The sequence below is a fragment of the Podarcis bocagei genome (genome assembly GCF_964188305.1).
Source record: "Podarcis bocagei genome assembly, chromosome: 7".
In the NCBI taxonomy this organism is placed as follows: domain Eukaryota; kingdom Metazoa; phylum Chordata; class Lepidosauria; order Squamata; family Lacertidae; genus Podarcis; species Podarcis bocagei.
This window is the reverse complement of record NC_138132.1, coordinates 542,963-561,707: the sequence shown is the minus strand read 5'-3', so window position 1 is coordinate 561,707 and position 18,745 is coordinate 542,963. Positions and strand designations below refer to the sequence as shown.

Sequence of the window (18,745 nt, the reverse complement as noted above, 5' to 3'; positions counted from 1 at the left end):
CTTATTCCCCCCCCCCTTGATGGGCAACCAGGGCGCCCCCCTCTGAGCAAAATCCGACTTGTGTGTAGCATTCAGTGGGTTTTTATACTTTTTTAAAAAATTGAAACTTGATTGCGTCGAATCTTTTGGAATTGTTCTTTTAATTGCCTTTTGAAATCTGGAAGGTCTTTGAATAAAACAGATCAAACTCTTGCGGTGGTTGGAGTCGTCTTGTGCTGGACAGCCGGGGGGGGGGGGAAAGGTGTGTGTGCAGCTTTCGGGGGGGGGGACACCCCTGGCTCTTGAGAGGGAAGGGAAGGGAGAGAGGCGGCAACCCTTGCGCCCCACCTGGGGGGGGAAAGCCGGAAAGCCTCGTCTCTCTCTCTCTCTGCATCCCCGCTAAGGACAAAGCCATTGGGGGGGGGCAGCTGCCTGGGTGCCATTCCTGCTCCAGGCCTGTTCTGTGTGTTCACCTGGGGTGACTCCTGTCGTGGAGAGGGGAGTCTAGCCCAGTAGACCTGAAGGAGCGTCTCCACCCCCATCGTTCAGCCCGGACACGGAGGTCCAGCTCCAAGGGCCTTCTGGCAGTTCCCTCCCTGCGGGAAGTGAGGTTACAGGGAATCAGGCAGAGGGCCTTCTCAGTGGTGGCACCCGCCCTGTGGAACACCCGTCAGATGTCAATCAAACAGACAACTATCTGACTTTTAGAAGACATCTGAAGGCAGCCCTGTTTAGGGAAGCTTTTAAGGTTTTATGTATTTATCGTGTTTTTAATATTCTATTTGGAGCCGCCCAGAGTGACTGAGGAAACCTGGTCAGATGGCCTGGGTATAAAATTATTATTTATTTAATTAATTATTTATTTATTGCCGGGACAAGCCTCTCTGGCCTCTGTCACATTACTCTGCCCAAAGGAGGGACTTGTGAGAACTCTAGCCTTCTCCTGCCCCACACCCACCAAAAGCCCCACTTTCTGGGAAGGCCACAATTCTGCCACATCCAAATCCAAGCTTCACACCGCAGCTGCTGCAAGGGAACATTTCCTGCTTGAAACAGAAAAGGCCTGGCAGGCCCAGCCGCCTCCTGGCAGGTGCCCAGACCCACAGCTTAGGGGCAGTGGCTGTGTGTGTGTGTGTGTGTTGTGTTTAGCAAGCAGAGGGATCAGCTATCTCCCTCTCTCCTCTGTATCAGAAAACACCCCCCAAAAGCAGCGCAGAGGGGAGAGGGGAGAACAAAGAGGGTCTGCATGCTTTCCTCCTGTGTCATGAATTAACCCCCTCCTGCCTAAGGCTGGGCCCAGCAGGAAGCAGCTGCTCTGCAAGTCAACCAGCTGGCCTGTTGCACCACTGGGGGGGGGGGCAGCCCTTAAAGATACAGGCACCCCAACCTCCCAATTAGCAGAGCACGGTAGCACGCAGGGCTGTGGCTGCCCCACTGCACGGAGCGAGACCGGTTTCTGCTGCCCAGAGGGCAGGACCCTAAGCGAAGGATTCACCTCACAAGGAAAGATACTGCCTCAAAACACAAGGAAGAACTTTCTGGTGGTAAGAGCTGCTGGACAGGGCAGTGGGTTTTTAAACAGGTTGAATGGCCCTATGCCAGGGGTTCTTGGTTCCTGGGGTTAGACTAGATGACCCTGGGGTCTCTTCCAGTTCTCTAGTGCTGTCAGACCATCCTATTGTCATAGAAATTCTAAGGTCATATATATATATATATATATATATATATATATATATATATATATATGACCTTAGAATTTCTATGACAATATATATATGCAGGTTTTGGTGTCTTCGGGTGTCTTCCCGTGTAAGAGTTGGGGTGTCTAGGCGACGTTTCGACGAGGTCTCACTCGTCATCTTCAGGCTGGTGCTGAAGTATTCCTATAAATACTGTTGAGGGGGTGTGGTGTATAGCCTCCAACGTTCTGGGCAGAGAGGAAGTTCCCAGGTTAGTGTGCCTTTTCTTCTTTTGTTCATTAATTACTTGAGGGATATCTTGAGGCTATACACCACACCCCCTCAACAGTATTTATAGGAACTCAAACACTGAGATCCTGCTCTGTTCCAGTAACAAGAAGCCGAAAGCACCAGCCTGAAGATGACGAGTGAGACCTCGTCGAAACGTCGCCTAGACACCCCAACTCTTACACGGGAAGACACCCGAAGACACCAAAACCTGCATTCCTGTACCCGTGAAAATCTACGAAAGCATATATATATATATATATATATATATATATATATATATATATATATATAATAATAATAATAATAATAATAATAATTTATTATTTATACCCCGCCCATCTGGCTGGGTTTCCCCAGCCACTCTGGGCGGCTTCCAAAAGAATATTAAAATACTGTGATACATCAAACATTAAAAGCTTCCCTAAACAGGGCTGCCTTCAGATGTCTTCTAAAAGTCTGGTAGTTGTTGTTCTCTTTGACATCTGGTGGGAGGGCATTCCACAGGGAGGGCGCCACCACTGAGAAGGCCCTCTGCCTGGTTCCCTGTAACTTGGCTTCTCGCAGTGAGGGAACCGCCAGAAGGCCCTCGGCGCTGGACCTCAGCGTCCGGGTAGAACGATGGAGGTGGAGACACTCCTTCAGGTCTACTGGGCCAAGGCCGTTTAGGGCTTTAAAGGTTAGCACCAACACTTTGAATTGTGCTCGGAAACGTACTGGGAGCCAATGTAGGTCTTTCAATGTAGGTTAGGGTTAGGGTTAGGGTTAGGGTTATATGTTATATGGTCTCTGCAGCTGCTCCCAGTCACCAGTCTGGCTGCTGCATTCTGGATTAGTTGTAGTTTCCGAGTCACCTTCAAAGGTAGCCCCACGTAGAGTGCATTGCAGTAGTCCAAGCGGGAGATAACCAGAGCATGCACCACTCTGGCGAGACAGTCCGCAGGCAGGTAGGGTCTCAGCCTGCGTACCAGATGGAGCTGGTAAACAGCTGCCCTGGACACAGATTTGACCTGTGCCTCCATGGACAGCTGTGAGTCCAAAATGACTCCCAGGCTGCGCACCTGGTCCTTCAGGGGCACAGTTACCCCATTCATGACCAGGGAATCCTCCACACCTGCTTGTCTCCTGTCCCCCAGAAACAGTACTTCTGTCTTGTCAGGATTCAACCTCAATCTGTTAGCCGCCATCCAACCTCCAACCGCCTCCAGGCACTCACACAGGACCTTCACTGCCTTCACTGGTTCTGATTTGAAAGAGAGGTAGAGCTGGGTATCATCCGCATACTGATGAACACCCAGCCCAAACCTCCTGATGATCTCTCCCAGCGGCTTCATGTAGATGTTGAAAAGCATGGGGGAGAGGACAGAATCCTGAGGCACCCCACAAGTGAGAGCCAGGGGTCTGAACACTCATCCCCCACCACCACTTTCTGAACACGGCCCAGGAGGAAGGAGCGGAACCACTGTATAACAGTGCCCCCAGCTCCCAGCCCCTCAAGACGGTCCAGAAGGATGCTATGGTCGATGGTGTCAAAGGCCACTGAGAGATCCAGCAGAACTAGGAAACAGCTCTCACCTTTGTCCCTAGCCCGCCGGAGATCATCAACCAGTGCGACCAAGGCAGTTTCAGTCCCGTGATGAGGCCTGAATCCCGACTGGAAGGGATCCAAATGGTCCGCTTCTTCCAGGCGTGCCTGGAGTTGTTCAGCAACCACTCGCTCAATCACCTTGCCCAAGAATGGAAGATTTGAGACTGGGCAATAGTTGGCCATCGTGGCTGCATCTAAAGATGGTTTTTTAAGAAGCGGTTTAATAACCGCCTCTTTCAGCGGGTCTGGGAAGGCTCCCTCACGGAGGGAAGCATTCACCACCCCACGAAGCCCATCGCCCAGCCCTTCCCGGCTAGCTTTTATAAGCCAGGATGGGCAAGGATCCAGGAGACAGGTGGCTGGCTTCACTTGTCCAAGCAGCCTGTCCACATCCTCGGAGGTAACAGATTGGAATTGATCCCACGCAATTTGACTAGACAGGACTCTAGAACTCTCCCGCCCCGGCCCTGCTCCCACAGTGGCGTCTACCTCTTCCTGAATCTGAGCGACTTTATCTGCAAAAAACTTTGCAAAATCATTGCAGGAGATCATGTGGCCAGTACTGGGCTCCGATGTAGCAGGTGGTTCCACTAAATTGCGGACCACCTGAAAAAGTCTCCTGCTGCTGTTTTCTGCAGATGCAATAGAGGCGGTGAAGAAAGTCTTCTTCGCCGTCGCTACCGCCACTTGGTAGGCTCGACATTGAGCTCTAACCTGTGTCCGGTCAGCTTCAGAATAGGTCATCCATCACCGCCGCTCTAGCCGTCTCAACGATTGTTTCATTGCTCTCAGATCCATGGAAAACCACGGGGCTGTCCGGGCTCCATGCAATCGGAGAGGGCGCTTCAGAGCCAGACAGTCAATAGCCCTGGTTAACTCCACATTCCAGCGGGGCATCAGGGAATCAGCTGAAAGGCCATCAACATGGGATAAAGCATCCCTTACCACTCTCTGGAAACCATTTGGATCCATTAAGTGGCGGGGGCGGACCATCTGAATCGGTCCCACCTCCCTGCAGAGGGGAAGGGTCGCAGAGATTTCCAGTTGCACCAGGAAGTGATCTGACCATGGCACTTCTTTCGTTTCGCTTTTACTTAGTGTCAGATCACCAACATCCATAGAGGTAAACACCAGGTCCAAGGCATGTCCGCGGCTATGGGTTGGGCCAAACTTATTCAGGGGCAGCCCCATGGAGGCCATGCTTTCCACGAAGTCCCGAGCGGCCCCTTGTAAGGTCGTGTCGGCATGGATATTAAAATCCCCTAGGACAACCAAGCTAGGTGTCTCCAGGAGAACATCCGCCATGACCTGAAGCAGCTCGGGCAGGGAATCCTTGGTGCAGCGGGGAGGTCGGTACACCAAAAGGAATCCTGTACTGCCCCTATTGCCCAACTTCCAGAACATGCACTCGGAAAACTGGGTCTTCCCAATAGGACGCCTGGTGCAAACTAATGACTTCCTAAAAATCACTGCAACCCCCCCTCCCCGCCCCCAAGGCCTGGGTTGCTGTGCGTAAGAGAAACCTGGTGGACAAGCAGCGGCAAGGACAGGCCCATCTGCTTCCTCCAACCAAGTCTCTGTCACACATGCCAGGTCAAATCCTCCATCCATGATCACGTCATGGATGGCAGTGGTCTTATGAATCATTGACCTGGCATTGCACAGCAGCACCTTCAGGTCATGTGGGTATCCCTTGCTGATTCTAGTATCCATCCGGTCAGGACCAGACCCGGAGCAGGAATAGTCCTCAGACAACGACTAAACCTGCCTCCTCTGTAATGACATGGTCTGGTCTTAGCGTAACTCCTCCTCCTACCCATGATCACTGAGATCGGTTGTCCCAGCGCATCCCCCTCTGTGGAACATACCCCAGCCATTTTGTTGGCTGGGACCCACTCCCCGGCAGCCCTGACCCTTCCCCTTAAGAACAAAATAAGACCTTAAAACAATAAAAACAAAAACAAAAAAACAAAAAACCCCAGAAAACAAAAAACAATACAAATGAAAAACTATAAAAATTACAAATCCATTAAAATCAAACAAATTCCCAACTAAACATCCACCCCACCCCCGTCCCTCTGTGCCCCTCCGGATCCCCCTGGGCCGCAGCAGCAGTGACAGCAACCGTCCCTGTGAGGCCTGTCAGGCCCCGCCCCAGGCCAGATGGTGAGTGGCAGGAAGGAGCAGGGCCCTCAGGCACCCACACAGGAGAGTCCTCCTGGGCAGCAGACGCAGCAGTCCCTGTGAGTCCTTCAGGCCCCGGCCTGGGCCAGATGGTGAGTGGCAAGAAGGAGCAGGGCCCTCAGACACTCACACAGGAGAGTCCTCCTGGGCAGCAGACGCAGCAGTCCCTGTGAGTCCTTCAGGCCCCGCCCTGGTCCAGGTGGTGAGTGGCAGGAAGGAAGGAGCAGGGCCCTCAGACACCCACACATAAATGTTCATAAATGTACAAGGTAAACCACGTGTCTGTAATAGTACAGGAAAATAGTCCTGAAACCATTTTGACTCTCAAATGGACCTCAAATGTTTCTCTGCAAGGAGGAAGGAAATGGGGAAAACCTCCTCATTGTCTCTTTGCTCAGAAATCCTGTCTTAAGGGCATATCTGTGTATGAATAGGGTGAGCCTGTGATCTGGATTCAGGAACTGAGTATTTACCATCACAAAAGAATGGCCAGGATGCCCAGGTAAAAGCCATCAGTGACCATTGTCAGGTATCCTGGCAGACAGGTTTTCTGTTGTAGAGCGCCCCTTCAGTGATGTATGTATGATGTTTTGGGGGGTGGTCTTGAGCTACAGGGGAGGCAATTTTCAAATGTCTATATAAGGCCTTGCACACCAATGTCCAATCCGTGCAACGGGGTGAGCTCCCGTTGCTCAGTCCCAGCTCCTGCCAACCGAGCAGTTTGAAAGCACCTCAAAGTGCAAGTAGATCAATAGGTACCACTCTGGTGGGAAGGTAAAGGGTGTTTCCGTGCGCTGCTCTGGTTCGCCAGAAGCGGCTCCGTCGGCCAATAAAGCGAGACGAGCGCTGCAACCCCAGAGTGGGCTCCCTTGACCTTTTTTACACCAATGTTATGGGTTCCCGTCCTCCCTCCTGCCTGGGCTGAGTGAGGACCCTGTTGCAACAGTTCAATAAAGATCAGGCTTACGAGCTGCTTTGCTTCTCAATATACTCTATCTGCCCTCTGCTATTTTCTCCTACCGATAGAGAGCCTACATAAGGACTCTAGGGGGGGGGGGCTCTTGTGTCCCCCATAAGGGGAAAAGGAGGTGTTTTTTTCTTCTAACACTGTCTAAGCTCGGGACCTCTGGCCAGGCGGGCAGGGGGTGTGCGCGCCCTCTGCCCCCCAAGCTCCGGCCTCCGGAGACCCCCCTCCCCGTCTCTCGGCCACTTCGGTGCTTCTGCGCCCGGAGGAGCCCCTGACGCCCCCCGACGGGGCGGACGCAGCTCCGCCCGCCCAGGATGACGCCCCGGGGCGGCTCCCTCCCGAGCCAGCGCGCCGGATCCCTCCTCTCCGGGCGGCGCCTCGCCTCGCCTCGCCTCTCCGCGGAAGCGCCCCGCCGTCGCAAGGGCGCACCTGGCGCGATGGACTTCGAGCTGGCGGCAGGTGAGTCGGGGCGCGCCTGGCCAGGCGGCTGGCTTCTCCCCCTTTTTTGTCGGGGGGCGGGGTGTCCCCAAGGCCAGGACGCCTGGGTCCCCTCCAGGTGAGGCCCCCTGTCACGCCCCTTTCCCTCTCTCATCCGCCTGCAGCGCTGGGGCCCGATCCCCCGAAGCCCGACCCCGTCGCGGAGATGAAGCCGGGCCCGCGCAGCGGCGGCGCGCCTGCCCAGCCGTCGGGGGCGCCTCCTGCGGCCGAGGGCGCAGCAAAGAGCCTCGCGGTGAGTTGGGGGGTCCCTCCTCTCCCCTTCCCCGCTTCCAAGGGCCGCGGTCTCGCTGGAGCAACTGGCGGAGACCCCCTTCTCACTCCCGCTTCCCCCTTGCAGGAAGGCGGGCCCCGATCCGCGTCCGACTCCAGCAGCAGCTCCTCCTCCTCCTCCAGCGACAGCGACCAGGAGCGCAAGGCAAGAGGCGGGGGCGGGCAGAGGGACCCCCGTCCAGGAGAAAGAGGCCTGACCCCCCCTCCTCTCGCAGACCTTGGTTGCCTTTGTCCCGTCCCCCCCTTCCCAGGAGTGCAGCTGGAGACCAGACTGGGAGAGGGGCTCCAGCCCTGGGTCTCCCATCATGGCCCCCTGGCCGGCCTTCTAAGGAGGGGGGGGGGCGGGATGGAGGAGGTGGCCACGGGTCTCTTCCTGACTTCCAAGCCAGGTGAAGAGGTGCCTCTTTGGCCAGGTTTTGAGTGTTTGTGAGGTCAGGCTTCCTGCCCCTTCTGCCTGCCTTTGGGAGTGGAGATGCTTGGTTGCAAGTCATTCGGTCTTTGGTGACAAGCAATAGCTTCCTCCATGTCAGGACTGTGGGCAACGCTTGGCTCCACCCCCCAGGCTGGGTGCTTTGACCCCTTCCCAAAGCTCCCGGGGGGGGGCCAGGGCCCCTTCCAACTCTACCATTCCAGGGCTCCACTCTCTGGGCAATGTAGAAACTTCCTGCCTGGATGCCCACTGGCCTTTGACAGTCGGTGGTGGCCGAGTCTCCACAGGCTCTCTTCTCTTCCGTGTCCCCCTCCCCATTTCCTGGCCAGCCCTATCCATTCCCCCCCCCCCACTGGGAGGGGACACAGCCTCCCTCAACACACCCGGCCCTGGATTGAGGGCTGGCTCCTGGTCGAAAGGCAAACCTCCCTTGCCTGCTGCTGCAGCTGGTGGGAAATGTAAGTTCTTCTGCCCCCCCCCCCCCAGGAACCTGGCACTGGCCGCCAGAAGAAGCCCAAGAAAGAAAAGAAGCCCCATAAGGAGAAGAAGAAGAAGGAGGAGGAGGAGAGAAGCCGCTGAGCCTGCCCACCTGCCTAAGCCCCCCCGGAGCCCAGCACACGCTGCTCCTCCCAGTCCTTTGGCTCAGGACTAACGGAAGGCGCTGCTTTCAGATTGATTGCCAAGCATGTTCTGCTCCCTGGCGAGGGTTCAGCAGGGGAAGGGCTTTGCCTTTTGAAGGTTGGAGCACCAGGGGGCTGGAAGGCAGGCCTTGCATTGTGTGCGGATGTGCTTTGCTTTCTTCTGCCAGCAGCAAGAGCACCAACTTGGGGAGGGGGCTTCCAAAGACTGGACCAATTCACAGAGGAGGGGGAGGGGAGGGCCAGCGAGGGCTCCTGGCCACAGAGGCCGTCAGTGCTTCTGAATGGCAGGCGCTGGAAGCCGCAGGAAGGGAGAAGGCTCTCGGGCTCACATCCTGATCGCTGGCTTCTCAAAAGAGGCACCTGAGTAGAGGGTGCTGGACTCAGATGGACCCCCTCTGGTCTGATCCAGCGCGCTCGGCTTGTGTTTTTTCCTGCTTTTTGCACTATTGGTGGGACAAATAAAGGGAGCAGTCTTTTCTGTTGCACTGGAATGTCTATGGAAGAAACTTCAGCGGAGTAAAAGAATCCAGTCCTTTTGGAGGCAAGGAGCTGTGAGGGTGTGTTAGTTTGCGGACCTGGAGCGCCTCCATCCGGGCCCCAGGAGAGGCGTGAGGCTGGAGGGGGTGGCTGAGCTGGAGGGGGCCACAGGGGGGCAAAGGCCGTGGGCAAAGGAGGATGTTGCTCTGAGCAGATTCAGCCTCGCCTTCTCTCCATGCCAGAGAGGAACCACAGTTCAGCCCCAGGCCCCACTGGTGGACCAGGGACTGCGGCAGGGGGTGAGGAGTTAGTTACAAGGAGGAGGGCGGAAAGGACTGTCGTTCTTCTGCGAGGGCCAAGCCCTAGTGCTGCGCCCCCCCCATGCCCCCCAACCTCTCCTCCCTGCTTTGCACCCAGTATGCAGTGGCACGGTGTTGCAGGCGGAGCGAGCGACGTGAGCTGCATGCTCTGCCGAGAGGAACCACCGCAGCCTGCAAGAGCCTTCTTGCTCCAGAAAGAAAGCCCCACTTTCTCCCTCCCCCCCCCCCCACGCAGCAGAGAGCGACCCCCGGTGCAGGTTTCATTCTTTATTGGGCTGGTGTTGTGTGCACAGCACCAAAGGCTGTGAAGTTGGACAGAGAAGCAAGCAGCTTGTGGGCTGGGGGGGGCAGGCGGGTGTAGGGCAGCTGCTCCATGACCCCCCCCCCCGGCAGCCTCCCCCTGCCCCCCCCGTAGTAATACTGAGTTGCTCGCAAGCAGCAAAACCTGGCGCATGGGTGGAGAACGCCATGCGCTCTCCAGTGGTGTGCAGTGATCACAAGGGCTCTGGCATGCAAAGGGGGGTGGGAAAAGGATGCTGCCCCCCAGGCAGAGGGAACTGAGCGGAAGCCTGCCTGGGACCCCTGCCGGAGCCTCCCCCCCCCCCCCGCATCTACAAACAGGCTCCTGCTGCCCACCCACCCCTGACAACATCCACCCACCCCAAGGTCACTGAAGCCAGAGCCACAGTGGTCTGTGTCCAGCCTGCCACACAGACCCCCCACCAGGAGGGAGGACCCCTGCCCTGCCCCTTTGGCAGACCCGTCCGTCAGTAGATGAGGTGAAAGGTGAGCCAGTACATGATGAGCGGCTGCAGGCCGGCCACAGCCATGGTCAGGTACATGCGCAGCTGGTTCTTGGCTCCCCGCACCAGCACCCCCTCGGCCGCTGCCTCCGACAGGATCTTCAGGCGCAGGGTCCTGATCTGGAAAAGACAGAGGAAAAGGCGAATCGGGGGCGGAGTGCAGGGAGGGACACGGAGGCCCGGCCTGCCTGGGGCTTCGCCAAGCAGGAGGGAGGGTTCTTGTAACAGGCGCAGTTTTATTTAAAGGCCATCTGCATTCTGCTTTTTCACCTCGGAGGGGTTTGCAGCAATAAAGCCATGCAATAAAACCCACCCAAAAAGTTACAAACTGACAGAATTTTGTTATTCTGGAAGGAAGTATTCTTAGTTGCTGGCATACGACTGGCGGAACAGAAAAGGTTTCTGCGGGTGTTTAAAATCTGGCACAGAAGGTGCCTCTTGCCTCTCCAGTGGCAGAGCGTTCCACAGGACCAGGCACTAAAGGCCCAGCTCCTTGTTGTCAAGTGAGGATCTCCTACTTGGGGAATGGCCAGCGACACTCCTGCAGGTGATCTCAGTGACTGAGCTGGGACCGAAGGCTTCAGGGCTCTGCTCAGTGTGTGGCAGAACCAGCCTCCCTGCCCTAAATCCATCAAGCAAGCTGGTAAAAGGCTGCTGTTACTGGCAGTGGCGTAGCGTGGGGGTGCAGGGGGGGGCGGCCACACCGGGCGCAACATCTGGGGGTTAGGGGGCGCAAATCCATGGGTTAGGGGGCGCAAATTACTTGCCTTGCCCCGGGGGCGGACAACCCACGCTACGCCACTGGTTACTGGAGGCCAACACAGAGCCTGAGACCAGGCCTGCTCCTGCTGTGCAAAATGCTCAAGAAGCGCAGAAGAATTTGGGAAACGACCCCCCACCACACACTTCCTGGAAGTTCTTACCATGAAGACAAAGATTGTGACGCAGCACCAGCTCAGCAGCAGGTAATAACCCGTCTTCCCAAAGAGCAGCCCAGCCAGGAGGCCGACAATCATCCTGTCACAGGAGGGGAGACGTGTCAGGCCCAGAGCCCGGCTCTTCCCCAGCCCAGCGTGAATGAATGAATAAATAATAATAATAATAATAATAATAATAATAATAATAATAATAATAATAATAATAATAATAATACCCCCCCATCGAGCCTCCCCAGCCACTCTGGGCGGCTTCCAACAGGATATTAAAAACAATACAACATCAAACATTAAGAGGGGCTCAGTCTCGCCCCCCCCCCCCGGCTGGATCAGGCTGCCCTCGCCTCCTGGTTACTCACCCAACGTACTTGTACCCTGAGAAGGCCACCAGGTCAATGGTGGAGAGGTCCGTGTTGACGGTGACCAGGTAGAGGCTGAGGAGAATGGCCAGCACCTCGACAATGAGCCAGGCCAGGGCTGAGCTCGCCTGCAAGCCCAGCAGGTCGGGGGAGAATCTGCAAGGGGCGGGTGAGGGAGAGTATTGAGCGGGGGGCGGGGGGGGCTCCCTGGCCACCCAAAACTGCCCAGGCCTCCGGGGCCACAGGAGGGCGCTCACAGCCCCACACCCTCTCACGCCTCTTCCGTGATTCCAACTAAACCTTCGGAAAATATTCTTGACAGTAAGAGCCTGTCCACAGCGGAACAGATTCCTTCAGAAGGTGGCAGGCTCTCCTTCCTTTTAAGCAGAGGTTGGGGGGCCACCTGTCAGGGACTCTGTGATTCCTGGACTGCAGGGGGCTGGACTAGATAGAGGACTATTCTAAGGGAGCTGTTAGGAGACCCCTTATCCCCTCCCAGAGCTACGGGGTTCCTAACGACTCTCTTTTTAGATATTTATATATACATATACATATATATATTATTGGTTTTTTCCACACAACATGAAAAATATCAAAAAATAACGATACACAAAACATAAAAACCAACATTCAAAACAACAAGAGCAAAACCCAATTCCATATCTTACAAGTTAATAATATAAACACTAAAAAGAAAAACAAACGTTGACAACACTCAGCATGCTTCACAAGCTACACATCCTGGGATTTTTTACAGGATGCCATGCCTGCTTGGGCTGAACCGGCCAGGAAACGAGGATGGGGTCCAGGTCTTCCTGGGAAGCTCAGCCGCGTTTGGGGGAGCTGCCTTGCCCCGCCTTCCCTAGGAATGCCAGCAGAAAGGTGATCCCCAAAACCTCTCACCTGTTCTGGGTCCCCAGCGCCAGCCCTGCCACCAGGATGTAGGTGATGAACGCCATGACTGCGGAGGGAAAGGGCTCCTTAGCCATGGGGGAGACTGGTGCTCAGCCCTGTCACCATTTCCCTCCCCAGGGCATCTCTCCCCCCCCCCAGCCACCTCAGGGCTGGTGCCACCCCAGGGACCCCCAGAGACCTGCCGTACCTGGAATGTAGAGGTCAGGAGCGTTGACGTCAAAGCGGGGGGCCACGGGGGTGTCCTGCTGGTACTGCACCTGCCAGTCCTGCCAAAGACAGCCAAGAACCCCCACAGGCTACCAACGGGCTCCCTGCCCCCAAGGGACCAGGGTGGGCAAAGGGGCCGGGGTGGCACAGGGAAAGGCACCCTGGCCATAGCAGGGGGCAGCTTGGAGCAGGGCGATGCCCCGCAGTTCCCAGCAGCCCCCCATCCCGCCAAAGCCGGGGCCCTTTGCAGCTCACCTGGTGCAGGAAGGGGAAGAGCAGCAGCCCCAGCTTCTTGCCCACATAGACGGTGTCCACAGCAAAGTAGTACTTCAGCTTGGTCACGGGGACAAAGCGGTCAATCTGGGAGGGCGGCAGAAGCAGAGCATGAGCAGAGAGGAAAGAGGAGCCGCTGATGGAGCATCTCCACCCCCATCATTCTGCCCGGACACTGAGGTCCAGCTCCGAGGGCCTTCTGGCGGTTCCCTCATTGCGAGAAGCAAAGCTACAGGGAACCAGGCAGAGGGCCTTCTCGGTGGTGGGGCCCACCCTGTGGAACGCCCTTCCAGCAGATGTCAAAGAGAACAACAACTACCAGACTTTTAGAAGACATCTGAAGGCAGCCAGTTTAGGGAAGCTTTTAATATTTGACGCACTATTGCATTTTAATATTCTGTTGGGAGCCGCCCAGAGTGGCTGGGGAAACCCAGCCAGATGGGCGGGGTATGAATAATAAGTTGTTGTTGTTGTTGTTGTTACTTCCTCAAGTGTCCCAAGGGGATTTCCTTTGCTGTATACCACTGCCTCTGTCTGCCCAGCGAGGATTTAAGTGAGGAGGCTGGGAGAACCACAGTTGCCCCCCTGCGCTCCTCAGAGTAAATGCCATGCAATCAATAATATGGATGCATTGAATTGGGATTCCTGCCTGGCAGGGGGCTGGACTAGATGGCCCCCGGGGGCCCCTTCCGACTGTATGATTCTTGGGTTTTAAGAAAAGGGGCCAAGCTTGTTTCCTGCCACTTCAGAGGGGGAGGACCTGAACCGGTTATGATCTGGGGTTATTTATGGGAGCAGGGCCAGATGGAGGTTTGATGCGGCCCTCAGTGGGGGCCCTTGATATGTCCAGCTGTCCTTTGGTTGCTGTTTTTTGTGTTGAATAGATGCTAGATGGTCATTGATGGACTGAATAGGCATCTCAAGCCCTTTGCACATCACAAATAGGAGCCTACACAACACTGTTGCTGCACTATGCAGGCTTTATCCTATTTGTTTTTTCTCTTATATTTTGGAAATGTAGGTTTTTCCCCTTGAGGGGCTGCCTCTTGGGGCCCTAAGCTGTAGCTTGTTTAGCTGATGCTGGACACAAGCCCTCCGGCCTGGGAGGGTTTTCAGGAGAGCCCCGGGGCCCCTGGGGTCCCTCCCACTGGACGCTTCTAGGCCCGGGGTCCCCGCTCGGCTTACTCACGTTCCTGCCCACGATCTCCTTGCCGTGGCTGGCCAGGCTGCTCCCGTAGGCGGCGGCGAAGCTGGAGACGGGCTCGGCCAGGAGGGCGCCGGCGCTGGTGTCCTCGAAGAGCCGCGTCCGGAGGGCCGGGCTGGAGGCCGAGGGGCCGGGCGGGGGCGGCGGGGCGGGCGGGCGGCGCTTGGGGGCTGCGGGGGGGGAGAGAGAGGGGCGTCAGGGGGGGGCCCACCTGGCGGGGCTGTTGTGTCGCCCGGGGGGGTCCCCCTCCCCTCCTCCCACGTGACACCCACGCAGGCGGCCGGGCGGGGCTCCTCCCGGCGCGGCGCCGGCGCGCTCCATGTCGGCGAGGGAAGGAAGAGAAGGCGGGCCGCGCGGCGCAGGCGCACTCCCAGCCCGACCCGCGGCCAATCAGCGTGCCCCGCCGCCGCCGGCAAGAGCCAATCGCCGGACGCGTCGCCGAGGCGCCTCTCCGTCGGAACCGCCGGAGGGAGGGAGGAGAGCGCGCCGTTGCCATGGGGACGAGAGGAAGAGCCAGCGGCTCACATGACCCGAAAACAAGCCGTTTCCGTGAGGGGGAAGCGCATGCGCGCGGGGGGAAAAGGCGCGGAAAGAGGGCCTGGCGATCCCAGCAGCCTTTGCGTCTTCCGTCCCAGAAGCCTTTGCTGCGACTGTGGAGTCCTGAGGGGAGTTGGAGGGAGGGAGGCTCTGCCGAGGCAGGCGAGGCCCGCGCGGGCCCGGGACCCTCCTGGCGGGAGAAGGAAGGCCCCGACCCCGGGGCTCCAGGGCAGGAGCGCCACGGCATCCCCCGGCCCCTTCAGCCGAGAGGGAGCTGCAGGCCACGTCAGGCCGGAGAACGTGGTGCTAAGGGGGAAATCCCGGTGGGGGGAGAACCTAGTCCAGAGCCCAGCTGGTCGGGGTGCGAGTCCCCCGAGGGTCCATGAGGTCAGTAAATGAGGGAAGTTCCAGCCAAGCAGACCACGGTCTTGATTGCTGCGCAAGAGATTCCCACATGGAGGAAGAACCCTGAGCATGGAGGGACCTCCTCTTTCAAACCTTCCCTCTTTCCCCCAGAATACACTTCGAGGGGCATCACTGATACAGCATCACTACATCACTTGCATGTGACAAATGGGGAGGGGTACACAGGGGTTAGGGACACGGGTGGCGCTGTGGGTTAAACCACTGAGCCTCTTGGGCTTGCCAATCAGAAGGTCGGCGGTTCGAATCCCCGTGACGGGGTGAGCTCCCATTGCTCAGTCCCTGCTCCTGCCAACCTAGCAGTTCGAAAGCATGTCAAAGTGCAAGTAGATAAATAGGTACCGCTCCAGCGGGAAGGTAAACAGCATTTCCATGCGCTGCTCTGGTTCTCCAGAAGCGGCTTAGTCATGCTGGCCACATGACCCGGAAGCTGTACACCGGCTCCCTCGGCCAATAAAGCGAGATGAGCACTGCAACACCAGAGTCGTCCGTGACTGGACTTAACAGTCAGGAGTCCTTTACCTTTTTACACAAGGGTTATGTCAGTGTTTGAAAAAAGCAAAAAAAAAAAAAAAGAAGGAAAGGGTTCTGACCTCCCTTTGTCTCCTCAGCCTGGTCCTCGGACCCTTGTCGGCACAAAAAGAGTCCACGAGAATATCCTTGCAGAGTTTTATTCTTAAAAGTCTTTGTGCAAAACACGACTGAATACCTATACACACCAGTACTAACCAACCAACCCAAACACCAGCCTCAGCAACAAACTAAAATTTCTCACTTATATATACAACTTGGTGCAGACCGCTGAGTCATGCTGACCCAGCTTTATTCGCATTAAAGAAACAGCGGCCATTTTAGCCGTGACACCCCTTCTGTTTCTTAAATGCGAAAAACCCCAACAGAAACAATACATACATGCATTACATACATAAACCCAGTTTTGTCATCAATTCATTATGGCATGTTGCTGGCAAAGGCTTGGTAAACAAATCAGCAATATTATCTTGTGACTGACAATACACCAGTTTGATTACCCCATTCTGTACACAATCTCTCACATTCGCATGACAGATAGCAATATGTTTTGATGCGGATTTCATTATTTCCAAGCCTGCTAATGCAATGCACGATTGGCTATCTTCATACACTTGGATAGGCAAGTCTACTTTACAATCTAGATCTTTTAGTATCTGTATAAACCATATGATTTCGTTGCATGCTAGCGTTAGGCTCCCATATTCTGCCTCACAGGATGAGGTCGCAACAAATCCTTGTTTCTTTGACCTCCATCCAATTATGGAATCGGCAAACATCATAACCATTCCACTTGTAGATTTTCTAGTAGCTACACAGCTTCCCCAGTCCACATCAACAAATACTTCTAGTTTTTCGTCTTGTGTACTAGATATCTTTAAACATACATTTAATGTCCCCTTTAGATATCTGATAAGCCTTTTCAAAGCACACCAATCGGCAGTACTGGGTTTAGATACACGTTGGCTCATGTGCATGTGCATTTGTAGCACATGCAATGTCCGGCCTTGACCACTGGCTTAAGTACAACAGTGATCCTATTTTTGAGTGATACAACTCAGGCTGATCAAATTCATCATCACACAGTGTCTTTGGGAAATCTGGTGTCATGGGAGTCTGAACTGGCTTGCAGTTTTCCATGCCAAACTGCTCTATCAAATAAAGAATTTTCTCTTTCTGGCTCAATAGGAAGCTTCCATCAGCTTCCTGCCTTACTTCTACTCCCAAGTAATTGCTTACAGGCCCTAAGGCTTTAAGCTTAAACCTCTTTTCCAGCTGACTTGTGAGCTTCTGGATCTCATCTGTGGAACTCCCTGCTACAAGCAAATCATCAACAAAGACTAAGAGCATTAGATATTTGTTGCCTGTCCCCTTGGTGTACAGACATGGATCCGCCACACTCCTTTTAAAACCAAGTTTTACGACTTCCGGAGGCGGCGCGTTCAGCAATGGCGGTCCTCTTCAGCTGCTGAAGAGGGGCTCCGCGGAAAAGGGTCGTGCGCTGCGGCACAGCGACGACCCACTTAGAGAAACCACGGGTAGAGTGAGCCCGTGGCCGTGGGGTTCGGCGGGCACCAGAAGCGACCTCGGAAAGGGGTATCGGAACGTGGAGGGGGTAGCGGTGCTGTGAATCCATCGCTCTTTCCACGGAAGTGAAGCCGTGCGGCTGCTGCTGATCAGCGCTGACCTTTCTTCCTTGAACAACAGAACTAAAACAACTTGCTCGTGAGTAAGAAACCTGAGGCTCTATCTGAACTTAATTTGGCGAAATTTGGCTGAAAGCGGGAGACGCTAAAAAGGAAGTCAGTCTTCCGGCTCTGTTTAAAGTGCCGAGCAAAGACTTTTCTAAAGCGGAAGCATTGAAAGGAGGTTAAAAGAAGTTGGAATTTACTTTGCAAATTCGATCTAGATTGCTTAAAACTCAAAAAAGTTATAACAGCTTTGTAAGTGGATAAAGACTGTGGTTCCTCTTTCTGTTTACCAGTGGATTACAAAGTTACGAAACCTGGCTATCGGTCTGCCTGGATACAAGTAACATTGGACTGCGGTAACTGTATATAAAGCTATATTGGGCCACCTTGTATCTTTAAAAAAAAAAGGAACTGTTGCATGCACCCTGGTTAAGAACTTTTATTCTCTGCAGTTAAAATTGAATGGAGGGTTCCCCCCCGGTTCTGGACTTTATTTAATTTTTTTTTGTGTGTGTGTCTGGGAACTTAATGGTGGAAACTTTTCATCCTTCCTTCCTAACTTTTTTTGGGAGCTCCCCCTACTGGATTGTAGAATTATTAATCTCTGAGAACTGCTGGCTTTTATATCTGGATGTTTACTTTCTTTTGGATTGTTTCCCATGGGATTTACAATTTGACCTTGACTCAGGGACAGCTGTGGAATGAGTGGCGCACCAAAAACAAGGGCTGGAAAGAAAGCAAAACAAACTGAACTCTTGCAAACAACTTTGCCTGTGCAGCTACGTAGATCGTCTGTTCCAATTGTGACAGGCCTGCAAGAAGGACAACATATACAGCCATCTCTTGGGGAGATGGCTGCAGGAGGGTTAGATCCTGTCTCGAAAGAAATATTGGACCAACTGGCAGCACTGAATAAGAAAGCTGATGAACAAGCAGCTAGATTTGATGAACAATCTGCTAAATTTGATCAGGTGACAGCTTCTATTGATAAATTGACAGACCAGGTCACTAAGAATACACAGGCAATAGGTAATATTGAAAAGACTACATCAGAAAACCGAAAATTAGTCGAAGAAGTAAACACAAAAGCAGAAGAAAACAAAAAGAGGATAGAGGAATTAAGAGGGGAGGTAAGACCACTGAGTAGACAGGTTACTGAACAGCAAGCGTACCTGTCCCTGGCAGAATTGAAAAACAGGGAAAGCAATTTGAGGCTTAGAAATATCCCAGAATCAGAAAAAGAGGACTTGATCAGTTTTTTGACAACAGAAATATCTAAATTCTGGGGATTGGCAGAAGATAAGGACTTTAAAATCGTCACCGCCTTTAGATTAGGAAGAGTGGCCAAGAAGGATAAACCAAGGGATTGCTTGATCATTTTGAGATCCAAGCAAGAAAAAGATAACATACTCGGCCTGCACTTCAAAAATTCATTGGTGATTCAGGGAAAGACGGCAGAAATCTTCAGAGATATACCAAAACAGCTGTTGGACTTAAGAGCTACATATAAAGACCTAGCAAGCTTATTGAGAAACAACACAATCCC

The 18,745-nt window shown here is 54.4% G+C and overlaps 3 protein-coding genes across 3 annotated transcripts in view; 1 reads left to right on the top strand and 2 right to left on the bottom strand.

Moving 5' to 3' along the window:
- DHX34 (DExH-box helicase 34) overlaps window positions 1-3,719 on the bottom strand; it is a 163,470-nt gene extending 159,751 nt beyond the window's left edge. The window contains exon 1 of the mRNA XM_081200170.1: window positions 3,114-3,719. Within this exon, the coding sequence (XP_081056296.1) occupies window positions 3,114-3,298 (185 nt within the window). The 5' untranslated portion in view covers window positions 3,299-3,719. The remainder of the gene's footprint in view (window positions 1-3,113) is intronic.
- A 3,085-nt stretch (window positions 3,720-6,804) lies between these two features.
- LOC308590553 (uncharacterized protein) lies at window positions 6,805-9,009 on the top strand. The gene is made up of 3 exons (XM_081200699.1): window positions 6,805-7,144; window positions 7,288-7,415; window positions 7,521-9,009. The coding sequence occupies exons 1-3, from the start codon at window positions 7,000-7,002 to the stop codon at window positions 7,881-7,883; spliced, it is 636 nt and encodes a 211-aa protein (XP_081056825.1). The 5' UTR covers window positions 6,805-6,999; the 3' UTR covers window positions 7,884-9,009.
- A 566-nt stretch (window positions 9,010-9,575) lies between these two features.
- Window positions 9,576-14,338, bottom strand: YIF1B (Yip1 interacting factor homolog B, membrane trafficking protein; the record flags this gene model as incomplete). Its single annotated transcript, XM_081202281.1, has 8 exons — window positions 9,576-10,244; window positions 11,048-11,141; window positions 11,419-11,574; window positions 12,322-12,379; window positions 12,521-12,599; window positions 12,796-12,900; window positions 14,003-14,187; window positions 14,290-14,338. The coding sequence occupies 8 exons, from the start codon at window positions 14,336-14,338 to the stop codon at window positions 10,089-10,091; spliced, it is 882 nt and encodes a 293-aa protein (XP_081058407.1). The 3' UTR covers window positions 9,576-10,088.
- Window positions 14,339-18,745: the final 4,407 nt, after the last annotated feature.